A 22,191-nucleotide genomic window follows, 5' to 3' on the forward strand; every position below is an offset into this window, starting at 1 on the left:
ATATTATTTTTAGATTTAAACTTAAAAATGAGTGATTAGACGTTGGCCAGCTTCGGCCCAGGCATTCGTTATACATTTATTTTGGCCTACTGAGTCGACCTTATGGTTGCCCCTGGCGACCATGTGGGTAGCGGAACCTGCTATGATGCGGCGCTCAGGCCCGGTTCCGATAGGGAGACGGTGTAGACGTCACCCTGTACCTGGCGCGGCTGGTTTGAAGGTGACAGGAGGTTGAATGGTGGGGCGGGGGGGAGGGGGGGATGTCCGAGACTACAGCTATTAAAGCCTTGGTGCTGTAGCAACAGTAAACAATTATCACCCTGGGCTTGCCGAACTGGTGAATGTGAAGATCGCTGGCCCCACCCCAGACCCTCTTAAAATCGAAAATTTGGAGGAATCTTAATTTTTGACAGGCACCCACACCATTCTAGGTGATCCAGTACGCGCTCAAATTGGAAAATCGCAGTTCTTTTAGATTCTACCTAAATGAATACTGTATATTAGAACAATTTTTTAATGGTAACAAACACAATTCAAGAAGAGTGGTTGCCAATTCTACTGAGAGTGGACCAGAATCAGAAGTCCCACCACAGACTGGACCAGAAGTCAAGGTTTCCTCTACCAGCAACTAGTTTCATGACAGCAGGGACTATGCTTTTAAATTTGGAATACAATGGAAATGAAGAAAAAACCTTTTCTATATCTACACATTAAGATTGGGGCAGGGGTGCCTGAGGGGCTCAGTGGGTTAAGCATCTGACTTTGGCTCAAGTGATGATCTCAGGTCATGATCTCATAGTTCGTGGGTTCTAGCCCGGTGTCAGCTCCATGCTGACATCTGGGAGCCTGGAGCCTGCTTCAAATTTGTGTCTCCCTTTCTGCCCCTCCCCAGCTGGTGCTCTGTCTCTCTCTCAAAAATAAACACTAATTATTTATAATTATTTATAAAACACTAGATACATATAGATATATATATAACATATATTACTATATTATATATTATATACATAATTTATAACATATATATATAAATATGGGACACAACTGGGGCTCCTGGGGTGCCCTGTCACTTAAGTGACTCAGTCCGTTGAGTGTCTGACTTTGGCTCAGGTCATGATCTCATGGTTAATGGAATCCAGCTCTGTGCTGACAGTGAGGAGCCTGTTTGGGAGTCTCTCCTCTCACTCTGCTCTAGCTTATTTGGACTTTCTCTATTTCTCTCTTTTTCAAAACAAACATAAAAAAAAAAAAAAAAAAAGATTGGGGCAGAACTATCCCCACACATACACATACAGAATTTTTATTGAGATTTTTTTGTGATATGTACAGAATTGGGGGGGGGGTAAGATATGGGGTATTTTGTGATAGTAAAACTATTAATATTGCCTTCACTTGTAAGTGTTCTGAGAAGCATCTTTCAGCTTCATTCGCCAAATCCTGGTTTACACCTAAAACCTTAATTTGGGTAGGGCATATGAATATCTGGGTTGAAAGGGTCATTTCCTAAAAGATGGCTTGTAAATGTACAGTCAGCAATCCCTTTCCCTAAAATTCTACTCTATTTTCAAGCTGAGAATCCTTCTCCTCATAGGTAATAGTAGGCTAACAGAAAAAAAAATGGTTTGTAAAAACAACAAAGTTGGAGGGTTATTTTGTGAAATTTGTAGTGATGAAAGTGGACAAAGGGCATAAAGATAACTTTTTCCCGTTCAGGGGCTGTACCATCTTACCAGATATTTGGTTACTGAGCAGAGATATATTTGAGTAAAACAAAAAGAATAAACAAGCCATACAATATAGTATTCACTAGTTAATAAAATTCCTTTGAAAAGAAAGGTTTCGTCATTTTAAATATGCACATGACTTAGAAGAAAGATATTTAGTGGTAAGACTACTCCACAATTTGGTCTTAAACCACATATATCAGGCAGTCGAGTACACGGTCTACCTTTCCTGGTGTAACAGTATATTACAGGAGGTTGCAGGCAACAGTGTGGTCTAACTAGCCTTCAAAGATAAACACTCAATCGGAACCAGAACATTATGGTCGGATTCTACCTTCTACTACCTAATCTTGGTCAATTCATTTAATCCGTGTGTGTGTGTGTGTGTGTGTGTGTGTGTGTGTGTGTGTGTGTTTTAACATGAAAATAGGTAAAATTTGTTCATCTATTTTTACCAGCTACTTGTAAAAATGAAACTAAAGGCATGCCTGAGTGGCTCAGTTGGCTAAGTGTCTAACTTTGGCTCAGCTCATGATCTCATGGTTCATGGTTTTGAGCCCTGCATTGGACTCTTTGCTGACAGCTCAGAGCCTGGAGCCTGCTTCAGAATCTGTGTCTACCTTTTTCTCTGCCCCTCCCCTGCTCACGCTCTATCTCTCTTGAAATTAAATGAACATTAAAAAAGAAAATTTAAAAAAAAGAATTAAACTGAAATAAAACACATAGAAAACTATATATTGCTGTGTAAATATAGAGAACCTCTCTTCGTGTTAACTACTGGATGGAGAATTTTAGGGAAGGCAAGAAATGAATGGAAGAATGGCTGAGCAGCAGCAACAATGTCAGAAGTTGGCTCCTGTCAACTGTTTTATTTTTTATTTTTTTTAATGTTTTTATTTATTTTTGAGACACAGAGAGAGACAGAGCATAAGCAGGGGAGGGGCAGAGAGAGAGGAAAATCCAAAGCAGGCTCCAGGCTCTGAGCAGGGCTTTAACACACGGACTGTGAGATCATGACTTGAGCCGAAGTCGGACGCTTAACCGACTGAGTCACCCAGGCGCCCCGACTGTTTTATTTTTTAAAGCAAATTATGTTCCTTTTTAAAAAATAAATGTTATTTTGAAGAGGACGAGATTGCATGAGTGGGGGAGGGACAGAGACAGAGAGGGGAAGAGAGGGGGTTGGGGGAGACAGAGAATCCCAAGCAGGCTCCATACTCAGTGCAGAGCCCAAGGTGGGGGCTCATCCCACCACCCTGGGATTATGACCTGAGCTGAAATCGAGTCTGAAGTTCAACCGACTGAGCCACACAGGCGCCCCAGCTGGCAACTGTTTTAAAATAGCCTCCAGCACAGATAGCTCTTTGGGAGTGAAAACTAAGGGATAAGATAAAGATTGCTGTGGCTCATATTGCTCAGGTAAAAATAAAACATTTAACTTAATGCACTCCGTGTGGAAGAAACAAATATCAGTTATCGGAAAAACAAGTTGCAGGTTTGTTTGTTTTTTAAAGACAAATGATTCAAGTCAGAAATAAAAATATAAGAAAGAAAAAACAGGCTGGTTCTAGACAGGTGTACTTCTCACCCAGGAAATGATACCACGGAGAGCGGAGAGAGCGTAGAAGCAGCAAGTGAAGAGAGGCTCCGGTGCTGGAGTCTTCCACCAGCCTGGCCCAAGGACTCAGAGGCCCAGAGTCCTAGTAAGAAACCACAACTCCCAAAAACCCTTGGCCCAGAAGGGGCGGGACCAACGGTGTGTGGGCGGGGCCTTCCGAGCGAGCTCGGCACTTCTCTCGTGAGGAGCTTCTCGAGAAGTTGAGGGAACGGCGGCTATGGAAGCACAGGAAGAGAAAGAGGCGCAGGTGATGGGGCGGGAGCCGGGCTTTGCGGCCTCTTGGAAACGGCGTCTTTGGCGACACACTCCTCGCCCGCGCATCTCCTGGGCGCACCATTTTACTTTTGTCCTCCCCTTGCTCCGCGGATCGGTCTTTAGTCCGCCTTGGCGATCTGGGAGCCCGACTCCGCTTACACCCCCCCACCCCCACCCCCCAGAAAGGGCGTTTCCCTTCCTTCCCCGGGCCTCTCCTTGCTGGGACTCGGGCTTGGACAGCGGTTGAAGAGTCCCCTGGTAGGAGATCCCTCTCAGCAGACTGGAGTGGGACTTCCAAATCCAGACCCACCTTACAGCCAAGCTTCCCCGTTCACCGCTGCTTCCTAGTAGGATTTTCACACCTGACCTGATTCCTCGGCCTGCATCCCAACTCTAGGTGCCTCCCAGAACAGCGGGGCTTTTGGTGTGTTGTTGGGGGCAACTCTTTTTTTTTTTTTTTTCAGACTTTTCACGTATAAGAAAGCTTGAACACCTTCATATTGAGCTTTAAAATTATCCGAGTGATGCACATTATTAGCGTATACAACTTTGTAGCTTTAGGAAAATATGGATTGTTTTATGGTAATTTTTTTATTTGTGCTTGCTCACTTTTGTCTCCTGACGTCTAGTATCTATCTCCGTAAAGACAAATTATAATGTAAAATAAATAGAACATTTCTACAACACATTTTCTTTGCTTCTGATCACTTCTTTCGAATATTTGCTTCATGCTTTTACAATAAACAAGGTTTATAATCTTTGCTTTTCTTTTAATGGTTAGGTTGCTGCGTGGTTGAAAAAAATATTTGGAGATCACCCCATTCCGCAATATGAGGTGAATCCTCGGACCACGGAGATTTTACATCACCTTTCAGAACGCAACAGAGTCCGGGACAGGGATGTCTGCCTGGTGATAGAGGACTTGAAACAGAAAGCAAGCGAATATGAATCAGAAGGTGAGATTAGTAAGAGTTTTGAATGAGGTAATAACTCGAGATGACTACATTTTATATATAACGTTAAAGTATACAAGCTTTAATTTAAGGTAGACTGCTTGTTAGTTTTGCTTCTTTATTTTACCCAGATTTGCCTCCCATTCTGTTACAGCAACTTAATAAGCAATAAATTTCATTATAATATAAATTCAATTGGTACTCTGATAGCACAACAGTAACCCCTAAAACATGAATCTAAACGTAGCCTGACATACAAGATGCCTGTGGTTTTTCACTTACATATCTTTTTGATCTGTTTCCCCGTCTCCATGATTTAGTTACAGTGAGCCATTGGGACATCTGAAGTGGCAGCCATGAACTATGAGACTTGCACAAGTCACACTATTAGTATGTATGCTACGCCTGTGTAGCTTGAAAGAGTGTATTTGGGAAACCTGTTGTTTTTATAATACTAACCACACATTAAAAAACAATTGATAAAAGTCTATCTATGGTCAGAATATACAAAAGAGGAAAGAATTGAGTCTTGCAATTGCCCTGTATTTAACTAACTTACATGTGTGGCATGTGTTACATTCCATGTTTTGAGTGTAGTGCAATTTATATTGTAATTCTATGTGTGGGCTTTTTTCCTGCTTTCTTTTAAAAGTTAACATACAGCAAAATTGACTTTTTGTTTTGGAGTACTGCTTTTAGAATATATATTACATTTCTATGACCCAGCAGTACTTTGTATGCATATTATGTTATACAATTGCTTTTTAAATCAGGAGAAAAAAATATGCATTTATACTCTTTATAATTCCCTGGCCACCTTTCCTGGTGTTCATTGTTGTTTTCGTGTGCATTTGAATTATTGTTTGGGGTCACTTGCTTTTAGCCTGCAGAACTTCCTTTAGTATTTCTTATAAGTCAAGACTGCTGGCAACCAATTCTCTCAGTTTTTGTCTATCTGGGAGTCTTTATTTGCATTCATTTTTGAAAGATAGTTTTGCTAGATGTAGGATTCTCTGTTGACAGATTTTCTTTTAGAACACTTTCCACTATGTTGTCCCATTGCTTTCTGGCCTCCACTGTTTCTGCCAAGAAGTCAACTGTTAATCTTATTGGGGTTTCCTTGTAAATAACACGTCCTTTTTCTTTTGCTGTGAGAACAAGATTGTCTCAAGATTGTCTCCTTATCTTTTACTTCAACATTTTTACTTTGATATGTATGTTTGTGGAGCTCTCTGCATTTATCCTACTTGGATTTGTTGAGTTATTCCTTGAATGTGTAAATTATTGTTTTTCAATAAATATGGGAACTTTTCAGGCATTATTTCTTTGACTATTTTTTCTGCTTTTTCTCTTCTGTATGACCATTGTACATATGTTGATGTGCCTAATGTTGTTCCTCATTTTTCTGAGGCTCTTTTATTTTTCACTTTAAAAAAAAATTTTTATTTTAGAGAGAAAGAGCACACAAGCAGGATAGAAGGGGAGAGAGAGAGAGAGAGAGCTCCATAGCTCAGCAAGGAGCCCGATGTGGGGCTCGATCCCACAACCCTGGGATCATGACCTGAGCTGAAATCAGGAGTTAGACACTCAACCAACCGAGCCACCCAAGTGCGCCCACTCTTTTCCTCTCTGTTCTTCAGCTTCCATAATCTCTTATCACTTTATCTTCAAGTTCACTTATTATTTATTCTGCTACTTCAAATCTATTGTTTGTTTTCTCTAGTGAACTTTTCATTTTAGTTATTGTACTCTTCAACTCTAGAATTTCCATTTATAATTTCTATCTCTTTTTTTTTTTTAATTTTTTTTTTCAACGTTTTTTAATTTATTTTTGGGACAGAGAGAGACAGAGCATGAACGGGGGAGGGGCAGAGAGAGAGGGAGACACAGAATCGGAAACAGGCTCCAGGCTCCGAGCCATCAGCCCAGAGCCTGACGCGGGGCTCGAACTCACAGACCGCGAGATCGTGACCTGGCTGAAGTCGGACGCTTAACCGACTGCGCCACCCAGGCGCCCCTCTATCTCTTTTTGATAGTCTTTCTGATACAACATTGTCCTTATACCTTTTGTTACTTCTTTAATCATGGTTTCCTTTAGTACTGTGAACATATTTATTATGGCTGTTTTGAAGTCTTTTTCTGACAAATCCAATATCTGGTCATTCTGACAGGCAGTTTCTTTTGCTTACATTTTACTATGGGTCATGCTTTGTCGTTTTGCATGCCTGTATATTTTTTGTTGGAAACTGGACATTTTAGGTAATGTAGCAACTCTGAGTACTAGTCTCCCAACACCCCCACCGCCCCAGAGCTTGTTTTCATTGTTGTTTTCTTATTTACTTAGTGACTGACTGCTTTTAATGAAGTCTATTTACCCCTGATGGTGTTAAGCCTCTGATGTTGCTCCTCAGGGAGGCACAGACTTAAGTATTCCCACAGTCACTCTGGGATGTCAGTGGTTTTGGGGACTGTCTTACTCTCTTTCATAGACCACATCCAGGTGTAAAATTCTGGTAATTGACAGCTGATTATTGATTTCAGCAATGCTGTGGGACATAAATTGTTCTACAAGCTAATTCAATCAAATTCTGGCACCCTTAAAGGAGTAGTTTTACAGGGCAGTGTTTGATATTTGTTGTGACCCAAGGATGGCCCCTCCTAGATGTCTTATTTTCTGGTTCTCCCATGTAAACTAACTAGCCCGCAGTTTGACTCTTCTCCCAATTGCTTTTTACTATAACTTCCATTGTTTTCGAGAGTCTCCTTAGGCTTGGACTTCTCCAGGCTCTGTTGCAAATGAAATCAGTTCCTTTGGGAAGATACTGGGCATTATCTCTTCTATGGCTTGCTTCTTCCTCTGCACAAAAATCTCTGAGCCAGTGATCTGGAGGTGAGGGTAGAGACAATAGCAAGCTTTTCTCCAAGTGACACCCTAGTGTAGATGCTGAGTGCTGGGTGGACGGGGGAGTACAGCAGACTTAGGTCCTCTTGACTTGACTTTCCTGGTCTGAAGTCACCACCTCATGAGCTGGTGCAAGGGCCCTCAGGGCCCTGGTATTCTCAGCATGGTAGATGCTCACCCACGGTAGAGCTTGATACTAAGAACAGTGGCTGGATGGGGGAGCCCACACCTCTCATCCACATTGATCTAGGACTTAGTCTCAGCAACAGAGAGCTGGTGGCAGGATGAGAAACACTGAAGTCCTATTCCTCCCGGAAACAAAGCCCTCTGGCTGGGAGCTGGGGGCAGAGGGATCCCTGTGTTCTTGACTACAACAGTCTGGAGTGGAGTCTCTGCCTCCCTGAACTGGGAGAGAGAAGGAGAGAGTGGTTTTGGTTTACATATCACAAACTCACCTTCCTTACTGAATTGTCATAGATTTTCTTGAATAGATGTTTCTTCATTTGCTGTTTGTTCTTAGGACCATTTCCAGAGGCTTTAAATCATTGTGTTTTAGTTCTGGTTTTGTTTTTGTGTTTGTGTTTTTACATGGTTGGGTGTCTTTGTTTGTTTGTTTGTTTACAATTTTCACCACTTTGACTGGACAGCAGGTATGCAGAGCTCTTTGCACTGGTAGGCTGGAAGCCTTAACTCCTGGTCTATTGATTTTTTTTTTTTTAATATTTTATTTTTAAGTAATTTCTACACCCAACATGGGTCTCAGACTCACAACCCCAAGATCAAGAGTCACGTGCTCCATCAAGTAAGCCAGACAGGCACCCCTGGTCTCTTGATTTTTTGACAAGGGTAACAAGACAATTCAGTGGAGGAAAAAAATAGCCTTTTCAATGACCAGTGCTGGGCTAACTGGATATCCACATGTACAAGAATGAGGTTGGATCCTGCCTCATACCATATGTAAGAATTAACTCAAAATAAATGAAAAACCTAAATGTAAGAGCTAAACCTAAAACTCTGAAGACAGCATTGGTGTATATCTTTATGACCTTGAATTTGGCAATGGTTTTGTAGCTATGAGTCCCTAAACACAAACAACAAAAGAAAGAGTAGATAAATTGTACATCATCAAAATTAAAACTTTTGTTCTCAAAGGACACCATCAAATAAGTGAAGAAAACAACCTACAGAATGGGAGAAAACATTTATAAATCATATCTGATAAGGGACCTGTATCTACAACTTATAAAGAACTCTTACAACTCAATAATAAAAAGACATATTACCCAATTAAAAATGGGAAAGGGATGTGAATATACATCTCTCCCAAGAAAATATAAAAATGACCATTAAGCCAGCATTATTAGCCATCAGGGAAATGCAAATGAAAACCACAATTCCTTTTCACACCTATAAGGAGGGCTATAATCAAAAATAAAAATATTCGGGTCTTGAGTAACCATTTATTAAGTTCTGTGAATGACCACTATGCAAAAAAAAAAAAAGACAAATAATAACAACTGTTGGTAAAACAAACAAACAAAAAAAAACTTGTTGGTAAAGATACGGAGAAATTGAAATCCTCATACACTTCTGGTGGGAATGTAAAATCATACAGTCCCTTTGGAAAACAGTCTGGCAATTCCTCAAATGGTTAAAACATAGTTACCATATGACCCACCAGTTCCACTCCTAGGTATATACCCAAATACGAAATGAGAAAAGACAGAATGTAGATTAGTGGTTGCTAGGGCTTCATGGGTTGGGGTATTGGAATAGGATGACTAAGAAATGGTGGGGTTTCTTTTTGGGGTGATGAAAATGTTCTAAAATTGATTGTATTGATGGGTATACAACTCTGTGAATATACTAAAAGCTATTGAGTTGTATACTTTAGGTGAGTGGGTTATATGGTATATGATAAGTTGTCATTAAAGCTGTTAAAAATTAAAGTAAAACAAACATCTTAGTCACCATAGAACTCTTATATCTTTTCAGCCAAGCACCTTCAAGACCTTCTCATGGAAAGTGTGAATTTTTCCCCTGCCAATCTGTCTGGCGCTGGTTCTAGGTACCTGAATGCTTTGGTTGACAGTGCAGTGGCCCTTGAAACAAAGGATTCCTCACTAGCTAGGTAATTCTTGTGACAGTTTTCATTTCTGTAATCATAGGTACTGTAAGGTCTCAACTAAGGACTTTTTGTTTCACTGGGTAATTCTATATAGGAAATTAACAATAAATCCCAAAACACTGAATTTACTTAATTCCTTCTTATCATTGCTAGTAAATGTATGTATTTAATTCAGATAAACCTGGCATTGTTTAAATTTTAGTGTTTTCTTCTTTCAGGATTAGGTTTGTGAAGGTTGCTTCTCACATTTGTTTGGAAAGAAATTAGGTAACACTTACATTATTCCCCGTAAACAATAAGAAAAGCAGTAGCCTAAATTATCTTATTCAGGGGCGCCTGGGTGGCTCAGTCGGTTAAGCGGCCGACTTCGGCTCAGGTCATGATCTCATGGTCTGTGAGTTCGAGCCCCACGTCGGGCTCTGTGCTGACGGCTCAGAGCCTGGAGCCTGTTTCAGATTCTGTGTCTCCCTCTCTCTGACCCTCCCCCGTTCATGCTCTGTCTCTCTCTGTCTCAAAAATAAATAAACGTTAAAAAAAAATCTAAATTATCTTATTAAGCATAGTGAATTTTGGTCATGTCCCTGCTCTACTGGGTAGAGTAGATTACGGACCTTTATTCTTTGTGACAGGTATTCCACTTATGTAATGACATTATTCTTTCTAGCAACCCTAAGAGGAAACTAAAGCTCAGGAGAGGTGTATTAAATAACTTCTCCAAGCTGGTAAATGGCAGATTTGGGATTCAAACCCAGCCTGACCCCAAAGTCCATGTGATTACCGTTGGTGGCCGTATCTCAGCTAGGACTACCACTATAACTTACAATCCGAGAACTGTATAGCTATTCTACTTAATTGCCCATATAAAACTTGGAATTTATATATATTCTCATGAAGTAGTGTTTCAGGTATAAGAACATAAGAAACCTAAACTTGAATTCAGTCAATTCAGCAGACACCAAATACCGGTTATACGCTAGGCATATAGCTCTGCTCTGAGGAAGCAGAGATGAATAGGATAATAATTGGCAGCAAGGACAGTCTCTGCTCACAGTCAAATAGGGGAGATGGGTATGTAAAACTATAGCATAGAGTGACACCTTTAACAGTATAAGAATGTACAACCTATTGATAAGTAGTACAGAGAAAGGGGTAGTGAGTTCCAGAACCGGAGTGAATCTTATTTGAATTTTAAAAGACGAATTGAAATTTACCTGAAGAAGAGCTTTCCAGGAAATGGGAACAGCATATAAAAAAATACAGAGAGGAGCGCCTGGATGGCTCAGTCAGTTGAGTGTCTGACTTCAGCTCAGGTCATGATCTCATAGTTCATGAGCTTGAGCCCCATGTCAGGCTTTGTGCTGACACCGTCGAGCAGGCTTTGGATTCTCTCTCTCTCTCTCTCTCTCTCTCTCTCTCTCTCTGTCTCTCTGCGCCCCTCCCCCAGTCGCGTGTACGCACTCTCAAAAATGAATAAACGTTAAAATTTTTTTTAATTATTAAAAAAATGCATAGAGCATGATTACAGAAGAATCCACATTAAGACAAAATCATTGTTAGAAATGAGGAATAATTATCATTATTGTCCTTAATGTCCATTTACGTGACCAGATCCTTTTTTTAGTTTTATCCCCGCAGTGAATGATTTGACGTCTGATCTTTTCCGTACCAAATCCAAAAATGAAGAAATCAAGCTTGAATTGGCAAAACTTGAAAAAAATCTAACTGCAACTTTAGTGTTGGAAAAATGTCTACGAGAGTAAGTAACTGAGTTGAAAGTGGTGATGATGTTTGTTATACAGGCAGTAACAGGACAGTGTCAGATTTAGTTTTGACAGTAGACGGGATTTAAAACAACACATTAGAAACTGGAGTCCATACATGGTTTTCTAAGTAAAAAATGACTTGGGTGGAAGTAGGGATTGGGTACAGACTTTCACCTTTTACTTCATACTTTTTCTTACCATTTTTTCTCTTTTATAAATAGCCTGGGGTTTGGGGCGCCTGGGTGGCTCAGTCATTTAAGTGTCCATCTTCAGCTCAGGTCACAATCTCACGGTTTGTGAGTTCGAGCCCCACATTGGGCTCTGTGCTGACAGCTTGGAGCCTGGAGCCTGCTTCAAAGTCTGTGTTTCCCTCTCTCTCTCTGCCCCTCCCCCTCTCACACTCTGTCTGTCTGTCTCTCTCTCAAAAATAAATAAACATGAAAGAAAAAAATTAAAAATAATTAAATAGCCTGGGTTTTATAATTTTGAAAATGTATGTGAATTTTTCTTTTTAACTTATAAGCCATGGTGCAACCTAAAGTCACATTATATTTGGTTGCCCCAGAGATTAGATGCTATAGATCAGGAGTGTGGATATGCACAAGTAATTTGGTGGTGTGTAAATTTATTTAACAAATATTAAGTATGTATATGCAAGGCACTGTATCATGTCACATTTAGGAAAGAAGGCTTTGAGACTTCCATAATTCAAATTGCTTTAGGATATATTAAATCACTTTTTTAAATAGCAGGTTCACTTTCTCCAAGAATAATTGGCATAGATTAATCTTAAAATTACTTAGTATTCCATGAGAAAAATCCCAGGTGGCAACATGGAGTGGAGAATGACCTGGGAGAATAAACCGTAGCTAGTCCGGGATATAAAATCTGTAGTAGAAAGTAGCAAGTATGTTGTCTACTTTTGGCTAATCCAGAGTATTTTTTTAATAATAATTCCACTGAGGAGAAGAAAATGTTTTCAACTCTACTTTTCTTTTTCAATATATGAAGTTTATTGTCAAATTGGTTTCCATACAACACCCAGTGCTCATCCCAAAAGGTGCCCTCCTCAATACCCATCACCCACCCTCCCCTCCCTCCCACCCCCCATCAACCCTCAGTTTGTTCTCAGTTTTTAAGAGTCTCTTATGCTTTGGCTCTCTTCCACTCTAACCTCTTTTTTTTTTTTTCCTTCCCCTCCCCCATGGGTTCAACTCTACTTTTTAAAGGGATCTAAAGAAGGCAGAGTTGCATCTGTCTACGGAAAGGGCCAAAGTTGACCATCGTCTTCAGAACATGGATTTCCTAAAAGCAAAGTCGGAGGAGTTCAGATTTGGAATCAGAGCTGCAGAGGTTTGTACAAAGGACTGAATATATTTAGTTCTTTTCAGACTTCTTGTCGACCTTCATCCTCACAACTAGACATATGCTTACTTTTTTACAGATAAGGGAACTACAGAGAAAATAGGTCACTTACCCAAGGTCACGTAGCTGCTTAGCAGTGGATCCAGATTCAAACACAGGCAGCCAGGCCCCCAAGCCTGGGGGCCCCAACTCTTAGCGCTGAACCCACCTTGTCACAAATCTGTGACTGTTTGAAATGACCCACATGCAGCATAGAACTGCTTAGATGCATGTGGTCTTTCATCTATGATTTGTAGCTTCTCTTTACTGTGTTATATGATGAAAATATGTCACGATGGTCACTTTGAAAATACTTTTTTTCACTAAACTCCCTTTTTTTGTAATTATAGGAGCAACTTTCCACCAGAGGCATGGATGCTTCTCTGTCTCACCAGTCCCTCGTAGCGCTCTCAGAGGTGAGCCTATTTTAACCCAATTTAGCTTTCTTTAGAATCTTAGCACACAATCTGCCTTTTCATTTGCTTCTTTTTAGAGAGCTTTATTCACTATTGACCTGTTTTTCTTTACCTCTGTACTTTATGTTCACTAGTATTTATACCTTTATTACGTGGTTAGCTGTATCTATCCTCACATTTGTTTGGTTTCCTTTATTTACTACTATATGCCAGAAACTCTTTGCTAGAGTCCGTTATATATTATTGATTTATTTATAAAATACATTTATTGAGGGATTATGTGCTAACCATGTAGGTCCTCTTCTTCTCTTTCCATGTACAGTAAAAATGCAGGCCCCAAAACTCATATAGGATGCAATTCTAGGTTTTTAGGTTGTGTAAGTGTTTCATGTATTTTGATAGGAAGAGGAAGAAAGAGGGGGCTTTGTTTTATTTTATTATTACTTATTTATTCTTAAGATTTTTTTATACTTTGATTTGGGAATCTAAAGTTGACAATTCATAAGTATGTATTTGAGATTCTAATTGTTCCCTTACATTCTGATTCCTCTTGATCACATTGTTCTGTCTTCCTAGACAGCATATTTAGATCCTAGTCTTTTTTTTTTAAGATTTTATTTCTTTTTCATTTCTTTTTAATTTTTAAAATACTTATTTTGAGAGAGAGAGCAAGAGAGCAGGGGAGGGGCAGAAAAAGAAAGAGAAAGAATCCCAAGCAGGCTCCATGCTGTCAGCACAGAGCCTGACATGGGCCTTGAACTCAGGAACCGTGAGATCATAATCTGAGCCAAAATCAAGAGTCAGGCGCTTAACCAACTAAGCCACCCAGGTGCCCCTTTAAAGATTTTAAGTAATCTCTACACCCATTGTAGGTTTCAAACTTAAACCCTGAGATCAATAGTTGCATGCTTTACCAACAGAGCCAGCAGGTGCCCCATTTAGATCCAATTCTTAATAAATGGGAGTATAACTTTTCTATTTTAAGCATCTAATAAGGATTGTTTCCATTGGAAGTGAGTTTGTTATTCCTATATCTTTGAACCTCATTTAACACATTGATACAATTTGATATATTATTTAAAATATCTTAATGTTAACGCTTTATTATGTTTTATTTCAGAAATGAGCAATATTTAGTTGCATTATGAATATCTCTATCACTCTGTGACTCTTGGATCTTTTTCCACCCCCAGAAATTGGCAGAACTAAAACGACAGACAATACCTTTGAAGAAAAAATTGGAGTCCTATTTAGATTTAATGCCGGTAATTATTTTTATGAATTAAAAAAAGTCGTCGCCAACTTTCCCCGGGGGTACTAACTGATCATGAAAATACTGGGTTCATGTTTAAGGCTTTCAAGTCTCCGCTGAGTTTCAGTGTTGCGTGTGCACTGGATACACTCTGTAAGGTGTTTTGCCTTTTGAAAAAGATTGTTGCACTTTTTCTCCTTGAGTCCTAGTTGAAGCAACATAATCTTTCCTTGTTTTATTTTTCTTTAAAAGAATCCGTCGCTTGCTCAGGTGAAAATTGAAGAAGCAAAGCGGGAACTAGTAAGTAGTTCCAGTTTTTTTCCTTCCTATTTTTTAAAAATAAAGGAAAAAACACTGATATGGCTACAGCTCCTTCCACCCTTCTTTCCTTCCTATTCCAAGGTAAACCACGGTCTCAAAGCTGTTGTGCGTCATTACCATGCGTTTTTTAATACTTTTTTGGATATGTGTATGTGTTTCTTTGCATAAAAAATATATAGTGACCTTTTATGTCTTTTACATTTTCGCATAGATTTTCCTAATTGGAAAAGGGGGGTTGCAAGACAGAATATTCTTTTTTTTTTTTTAAGTTTATTTGTTTTTTTTGAGAGAGACAGACAGAGCAAGCAGGGGAGGGGCAGAAAGAGGGAGAGAGAGAATCCCAAGCAGGCTCTGTGCTAACAGCGACCCGGGGCTCAGTCTCACAAACCATGAGTTTGTGACCCGAGTTTAAATCAAGACTCGGATGCTTAACCAGTTAAGCCACCCAGGTGTCCCAAGACAGAATATTCTAAGCAAATGAATTAACAAAGGTGTATGAGCTGGAAAACGGAGGACTTTTCCAAGCTTTGACAAGTGATGCGGCCCAGCTGTTTAGGGGTATGCAGTGGACAATAGGACTAAAGAAGGTCAATTGGTTTATGATATAAAGGACCTTAAATATAAAGGGAGTTGAACTTGGAGGCTGTTTGGGACCACTGAACATTGCTGTGTGTTTCTTAACTTTCTAAGCTAAAGAGAAATGAAATGTGATCAGAGCTATGCTTTTTGATTAGGCCAGTTTTTAGGAAGATTATTCTGGAATCAGTATATAGGGTGGATTAGAAGAAGGAGAAAGAAAACTGCAGAAACGGTTGGTGTATGTAGACCAGGTGAGAAGTAATGAGAAAGTGTCAACGAGAGAAGAAAAGAGGTGACGTGAGAGATGTTGAGGAAATGCATTGGTCAAGCAGCAGAGGTCAGAAAAATGTGTTCATGTGTCTTTACACTGATACACTGATTCATCTCTCTAAAGGGTTTTTCCCCCTTGAGATGTTAACTAGAATCAGGGGTCTGAAAACTTTTAGGGTGTGGGAATGAGGGGGGCGAGGTAAAAGCAAGGAATGTCTAAACACATATTTAATATTTATAATTGTATTTTTAAAAATTTCTGTTTTAATGTTTTTCTTTTTTGCTTCCCTTATTTTAAATAACACTAGAAGTTAGAGGACCTGTTTTATATCCTTATTTATAGAATTTATGGTGGTTCTTTCTTCCTTTAGGATACCATTGAAGCTGAGCTTACAAAGAAAGTAGATATGATGGAACTGTGACCAGAGTCCAGTAAGCTTCATCGTCCCTAAAAAGTAAATTGAATAGGACTTGAAAGAATTGTTTCCTCTCCTATACCTTAACAATTTAACACCTGTATAATAATGTCACTGTTGATGGAACAGTGGTTTCTGGTTGTGTATTGCATTTCTGTGCCCAAATACACAGTTTTCATATTACAAACTGTTGTGGGTTTTCTATGTTGCTGACAGTTAAGTGTCCCTCGGTGGGTCTCTTTGGTGAACATTATGACAGTTGTCATGCAGTCACTTGTGAGGCCAACTAAGTGAAGAGTTCTGTAACTCAACTTACGTTTCTCCCCAGCCCTCCCTCTAGGGTTTTGCTGCCTTCCTTCTGATCAATCACCTGCCTACCTCCAGATGTTAATATATGCAGGAATTTAGTTGAAAGAGATGACCTTTTAAATCAGTAGTAGAGAGACAGATAATTCAACCCATGGTACTATATCCTTATTTCATGCCTTATGTCAGGATAATCCCAAGGATCAAAGATTTAAATGTTAAAAAAAAAAAAAAAGACAGTAAGAGAAATCAGGGAAACGCTTTAATGTTTTGACTTTTAAATAATCATAGAGTCAATAACAGAGGACCCAAATCCAGGAGCCATAAATGAAATGATAGAATTATTTGAAAATTTGGATTAAAAAATTCCTACATGGCAAGATCTTTTATAAGTAAAATCAAAGGCCGTTACAAACGTGGTATAGGGAAAAAGAAGGAGAAAGTTTTCATTGTGTTCCTTTTTGTACTTTGAAAAATTTTGTACCATGTGATTAAGAAGCAACAAGTTTAATTAAATTTATTTTATTTATTTATTTTTAAAGTACGATCCTCTGTCATGGCTTTTTTTTTCTTTTAATATTTATTCATTTTTTGAGAGAAAAAAAGAGCGTAAGTAGGGGAGCGGCAGAGAGGGAGGGAGTCACAGAATCCAAAGCAGGCTCCAGTCTCTGAGCTGTCAGCACAGAGCCCAATGCGGGGCTTGAACCCACAAACTGAGAGATCATGACCTGAGCTGAAGTCAACCACTCAACCAACTGAGCCACCCAGGCACCCCAGCAACCAGTTTACTTTTTAAAAAAGAGGAAAATGAAACAATGAGGGGTTTTGTTTTTGCAATCAGTTCTTTTTTTAATGTTTATTAATTTGTGAGAGACAGAGACACAGCATGAGTGGGGGTGGGGTTAGAGAAAGAGGGAGACATAAAATCTGAAACAAGCTCCCTGGTCTGAGCTGTCAGCACAGAGCCCGATGCAGGGCTCAAACTCACAAGCCGTGAGATCATGACCTGAACTGAAGTCAGACGCTTAACCAATTGAGCCACCCAGCCACCTGCAATCAGTTTTTTTAAAGGTTACCTAAATGACCTTAAAAATTTCCCACTCCTTTCCCACAAATATGTGGAAATATAATATACAAAGGACATTTGTATTTCCTTTTTTGAAAACTGTCCATATCATTTAGCCATGTAGGTATAGTGATTTTGTCTTTATCTTAACAATTTATAAGAGCCCCTTGTATATTAGCTAAATTAATCTTTTGTGATTTGCACTGTAAATATTTTTCCCAAGTTTGTCATTTTTCTTTTGACTTAATTCCAGTGTTTTTGGTAAGGCAGCTTGAATTGATTGTGGAAATGACCAATCTGTCCCTGGGCACTCACCCGTTGTGTGGTGACTTTGCTACTTCTCCCGTCCAGAGATGAAGTCTGTATCTCTACCTCTTGGCTTGGCCTTGTGATTTGTTTTAGACAATGAGACAATAGCGAATGTAACAGAAGAAGAGGATTAAAAGCTGTGTGTTGGAGCTTGCCCTCTCTTATGGCTCTGGAATTCTGAAACCACTACGTAAAGCAACTTGAACTGTTGGCAGATGAGAAGCTACATGGAGCAGAAACAAGTGATTCCAGCCGAGCCTTGCCCCAACCCAAGACAAGCAGGCTGCCAACTGCCAGCCATATGAATGAGGCCTTCTTAGACTGTCCAGCCCCCATCAAGCCACCAGCAGGCAGCAGAGATCAACCAACCTGGCCTGGGCCAGAAGCCCACAAAGTCAACGTATATATCATGAGAAATAATAAATGATTGTTATTTGAAGCTTATTTTGAGTTTTGGGCTGATTGTTAGCTGCGGTAGCTAATTGATAAAAGTAGCTTGTGAAATTAATGTTCAAAGTAAAAGGAGAGCAAAAATATACACTGTAAGAATCAAACTTAGGACCAGCATAATTTTATAAAAACAGTAATTATATTGTTTTTATTTTAGTTTGTTAATGTTTACTTTTGAGAGAGAGAGAGAGAGAGAGCACGAGTGGGGGAGGGACAGAGAGAGAGGGAGGCACAGCATCTGAAGCAGGCTCTGAGCTGTCAGCACAGAGCCCAATGTGGGGCTTAAACTCACAAACCGGGAGATCATGATCTGAGCCGAAGTCGGATGCTTAACCGACTGAGCCACCCAGGTGCCCCTAATTTTTTTGTTAATGTTTATTTATTTTTGAGAGAAAGAGCGTGAGCAGGAGAGGGACAGAGAGAGAGAGGGAGACACACAATCTGAAGCAGGCTCCAGGCTCTGAGCTGTTAGCACAGAGCCCAACTGTGGGGCTCAAACTCATGAACTGTGAGATCATGACCTGAGCTGAAGAACAGACAGAAAGAAATTAGCAAGGATACAGAGTATTTAAACAACACAATTTACAAACTTGATCCAATGGACATACAAAGAATCCTATACCTACCTGCCACGGGATACATGTTCTTTTTAGGTGTATCCAGAACATTTCAACAGTTGTCCAGGGGCTCCTGTCTGGCTTAGTTGGTAGAGCATGTGACTCCTGATCTCAGAGTCATGAGTTCAAGCTTGGAGATTGGGCATGGAGCTTACCTTAAAAAAAAAAAAATTGTCCCAAGAGTGGGCAGTAAAGGAAATCTCAACCACTACAAAAGCACAGAAACCCCATGCAGCATGTTCTCTCATCACAATGCAATTAGATAAAAAAAATAAAAGTTCTATGTTTGGAATTTAAGAAAAACATTCTAAATAACCTATGCATCAAATAATAATATGAATTAGAAAATATTTTGAACCAAACAGTAATTAAAACTCTGAAGGTCAAAACGTGGATTTCTGCTTTTGGCCCAGGCGGAGAAGAGTGATCAGACTGACTGCCTTGATTTACACAGAAAAACAAACAAAAATTAAGAAACAATAGTCTTCAGATACTGAACAACAAAGAAGCACAGGACATTCATTGATAAGAGAAAAAAATTAGGTGAGTCCTATGATTGCCCCAGCTTACTACATGGAAATAGCTAAAACTGGCTAACTTTTGTGTTTCGGGGCTCCTGGGTGGCTCAGTCGATTGAATGTCCGATTTTTGATTTTGGTTCAGGTCATGATCCCAGGGTCAAGGGATCAAGCCCCATGTCAGGCTCCAGGCTGAGTCTAGAGCCTGCTTAAGATTTTCTCTTTCCCTGGTGGGGGTGGGGGGGGGGGTGGGGGTTGGGAAACAGGTGATGGGCATTGAGGAGGGTGCTTGTTGGGATAAGCACTGGGTGTTGTATATAAGTGACGAATCATGGGAATCTACCCTCCGAAACCAAGAGCACACTATACACTGTATGTTAGCTAACTTGACAATAAATTGTATTTAGAAGAAAAAAAAAAAAACAGGTGAATCTGAAAAGAAAAAGAAAAGTTGCATATATAATTACAATTTTGTGAAAACATCTGTGGCTTACCTTTTTATCAAGACTACAGAATGTAATAAACTCTCAGTGTATTTTATATAAGAACTTATGTTACAAGAAGATGATGAAGAAAAAAAAGATGATGAGGGTCTAAAAAAAAATAGATTCCCTCTTTCCCTCTGCCTCTCTCTGCCACTAATGCTCTCTCTCCCCCTCTCTATCTAAAATAAAGTAATAAATTAAAAATATTGGATCTTCAAAAAAAAATTTTGTCTTTCAAAAGATACCATTAAGAAAGTAAATATGGGTGTTTGGCTGGCTCGGTGGGTGGAGCACGCGACTCTTGATATCAGGGTTGTAAGTTTCAGCCCATGTTGGGTGTAGAGATTACTTAAAATTTTTTTTTTTTAAGTGACTAGACAATCTGCAGAATGGGGGGAAATACTTGCACATCCCATATCTGATAAAGTACTTGTATCCAGAATCTGTAAAAACTTACAACTCAATAATAAAAGGCGGGATGCCTGGGTGACTTGGTCGGTTGGGCATCTGACTCTTGACTTCAGCTCAGGTCATGATCTCACAGTTCATGGGATAGAGCCCCTCGTTGGGCTCTGCCCTGACAATGCAGAGCCTAGTTGAGATTTTCTCTCTCTCCCTCACTCTCCGCCACTCCCCCATGCTTACCCTCTCTCTCTCTCTCTCTTTCTCTCTCTCTCACAATAAGTAAATTGACTTAAAAATAATAATAAAAGGCAAAAAAATCCAATTAAAAAAATGGATAAGGTATTTGAATAGACATGTCTCCAGTGAGACATGTACAGTTGCCCAAATAACCACATGAAAAGATGTTTGACATCATTAGTTATCAGGGAAATAAAAATCAAAACCAGAGTGAGATATACTACCCCCTGCTCACAAGCTGGCTAGGACAAAAAATTACAAGTGTTGGTGAAGATGTGGACAAATTAGAACCATCCTACACTAATGGTAGGAAGAAAATGCTAGAGTCATTTCAGAAAATGGTTTGGCAGGGTCTCAAATGATTAAATATAAGGTTGCTGTATGACCCAGCAATTCAGCTCCTAAGTATATACCCGAAAGAAATGAAAACATATGTCCACACAAAAATTTATACATGAATGTTTGTATTAGCATTATTCATAACAACCCAAATGCCCCCCAGCTGATGAGTGGACAAACAAAATATGTTCTGTCCTCACAATGGAACATTATTCGGCCATGAAATAAAAAGGACTGAAATACCAGTACATGCTACACCTTGGATGACCCTTGAAAGCATTATGGTAAGTGAAAGAAGACAGTTACAAAAGACCACATGTAATAGGATTCTATTCATATGAAATGTCCAGAGACAGAAAGTCAATTGATGGTGCTTAGGGCTGGGAGGATGAGAGGTACGGGCTGAGAGCTAAGGGTACAGTGTTCCTTTTGAGGTAATGGTTGCACATGTCGGTGAATATATTGAAAACCATTGAATCGTATACTTTATTTTTTTAATGTTTATTTTTGAGAGGGAGGGGAGGGACAGAGGAAGAAGGGGACAGAGGATCTGGTGAAGGCATGGCACTGACAGCAGTGAGCCTGATGTGGGGCTCAAACTCATGAACCATGAGATGGTGACCTGAGCCGAAGTCAGACACTCAACCAACTGAGCCAACCAGGCGCCCTGAATTATATACTTTATTATTTTTTTAATGTTTATTTATTTTTGTTAAATTTTTTTTTAACGTTTATTTATTTTTGAGACAGAGAGAGACAGAGCATGAATGGGGGAGGGTCAGAGAGAGGGAGACACAGAATCTGAAACAGGCTCCAGGCTCTGAGCTGTCAGCACAGAGCCCGACGCGGGACTCGAACTCACGGACCGCGAGATCATGACCTGAGCTGAAGTCGGCTGCTTAACCGACTGAGCCACCCAGGCGCCCCAATGTTTATTTATTTTTGTAAGAGAGAGACAGAGACAGAGCATGAGCAGAGGAGGGGTAGAGAGAGAGGGAGATAAAGTCTGAAGCAGGCTCCAGGCCCTGAGCTGTCAGCACAGAGCTTGACATGGGGCTTGAACTCACAAACCATGAGATCATGACCTGAGCTGAAGTCGGATGCTTACCCAACTGAGCCACCCAGGTGCCCCATGAATTATATACTTTAAATGGGTGAATTGTACAGTATGTGAATTATATTTCAATAAAGCTGTTGAAGAAAAGGTATGCAAATTAACAAGGAAGAAGTGGAGCTGTTTCTATCACAGATGACGTAGCGAAGTGAGTGTCCATCCCTGCACGTAGATGCGTGGTGTGGGCAAGCAGATAGCCAGAGCAGCCCAGAATTCAGCCTTTTGTTCTAATTCCATTTCCAGGTCTCTAGCATGCATATTTTCTGGAAACATCAAATGCACCCATATGGATGTGGGTTGGGAGGCAGTGTGTGAGAGGGAGCTTCTGGTTTTTGTCTCTAATT

General features: G+C 39.8%; 1 protein-coding gene across 5 annotated transcripts; it reads left to right on the plus strand.

The window, feature by feature from the left end:
* The first annotated feature begins 106 nt into the window (after nt 1–106).
* Nucleotides 107–19,353, plus strand: HAUS1 (HAUS augmin like complex subunit 1). 5 transcript variants are annotated; one of them, XM_042910308.1, is made up of 11 exons: nt 3,510–3,589; nt 4,062–4,179; nt 4,379–4,553; nt 9,448–9,583; nt 11,202–11,336; nt 12,573–12,696; nt 13,098–13,163; nt 14,357–14,428; nt 14,668–14,715; nt 15,957–16,040; nt 17,776–18,126. In XM_042910308.1, exons 2-10 carry the CDS (start codon nt 4,165–4,167, stop codon nt 16,005–16,007), a joined length of 822 nt encoding a protein of 273 aa, XP_042766242.1. In that variant the 5' UTR covers nt 3,510–3,589; nt 4,062–4,164; the 3' UTR covers nt 16,008–16,040; nt 17,776–18,126. The 5 variants fall into 5 exon arrangements, with proteins under 5 accessions (XP_042766239.1, XP_042766237.1, XP_042766238.1 ...); XM_042910305.1 differs by lacking the exons at nt 3,510–3,589; nt 4,062–4,179; nt 17,776–18,126 and adding exons at nt 107–220; nt 19,163–19,353; XM_042910303.1 differs by lacking the exons at nt 3,510–3,589; nt 4,062–4,179 and adding an exon at nt 107–220.
* Nucleotides 19,354–22,191: the final 2,838 nt, after the last annotated feature.

This window comes from Panthera leo, chromosome D3, assembly GCF_018350215.1.
Source record: "Panthera leo isolate Ple1 chromosome D3, P.leo_Ple1_pat1.1, whole genome shotgun sequence".
Lineage (NCBI taxonomy): Eukaryota > Metazoa > Chordata > Mammalia > Carnivora > Felidae > Panthera > Panthera leo.

Bases quoted from the DNA above. Each gene is read 5' to 3' on its own strand.
- HAUS1 (XM_042910305.1), top strand. From the start codon at position 122: ATGTGGGTAGCGGAACCTGCTATGATGCGGCGCTCAGGCCCGGTTCCG. The intron at 11,337-12,572 runs GTAAGTAACTGA...TACTTTTTAAAG, and splicing joins TTGGAAAAATGTCTACGAGA to GGATCTAAAGAAGGCAGAGT. The intron at 13,164-14,356 runs GTGAGCCTATTT...TTCCACCCCCAG, and splicing joins CCCTCGTAGCGCTCTCAGAG to AAATTGGCAGAACTAAAACG.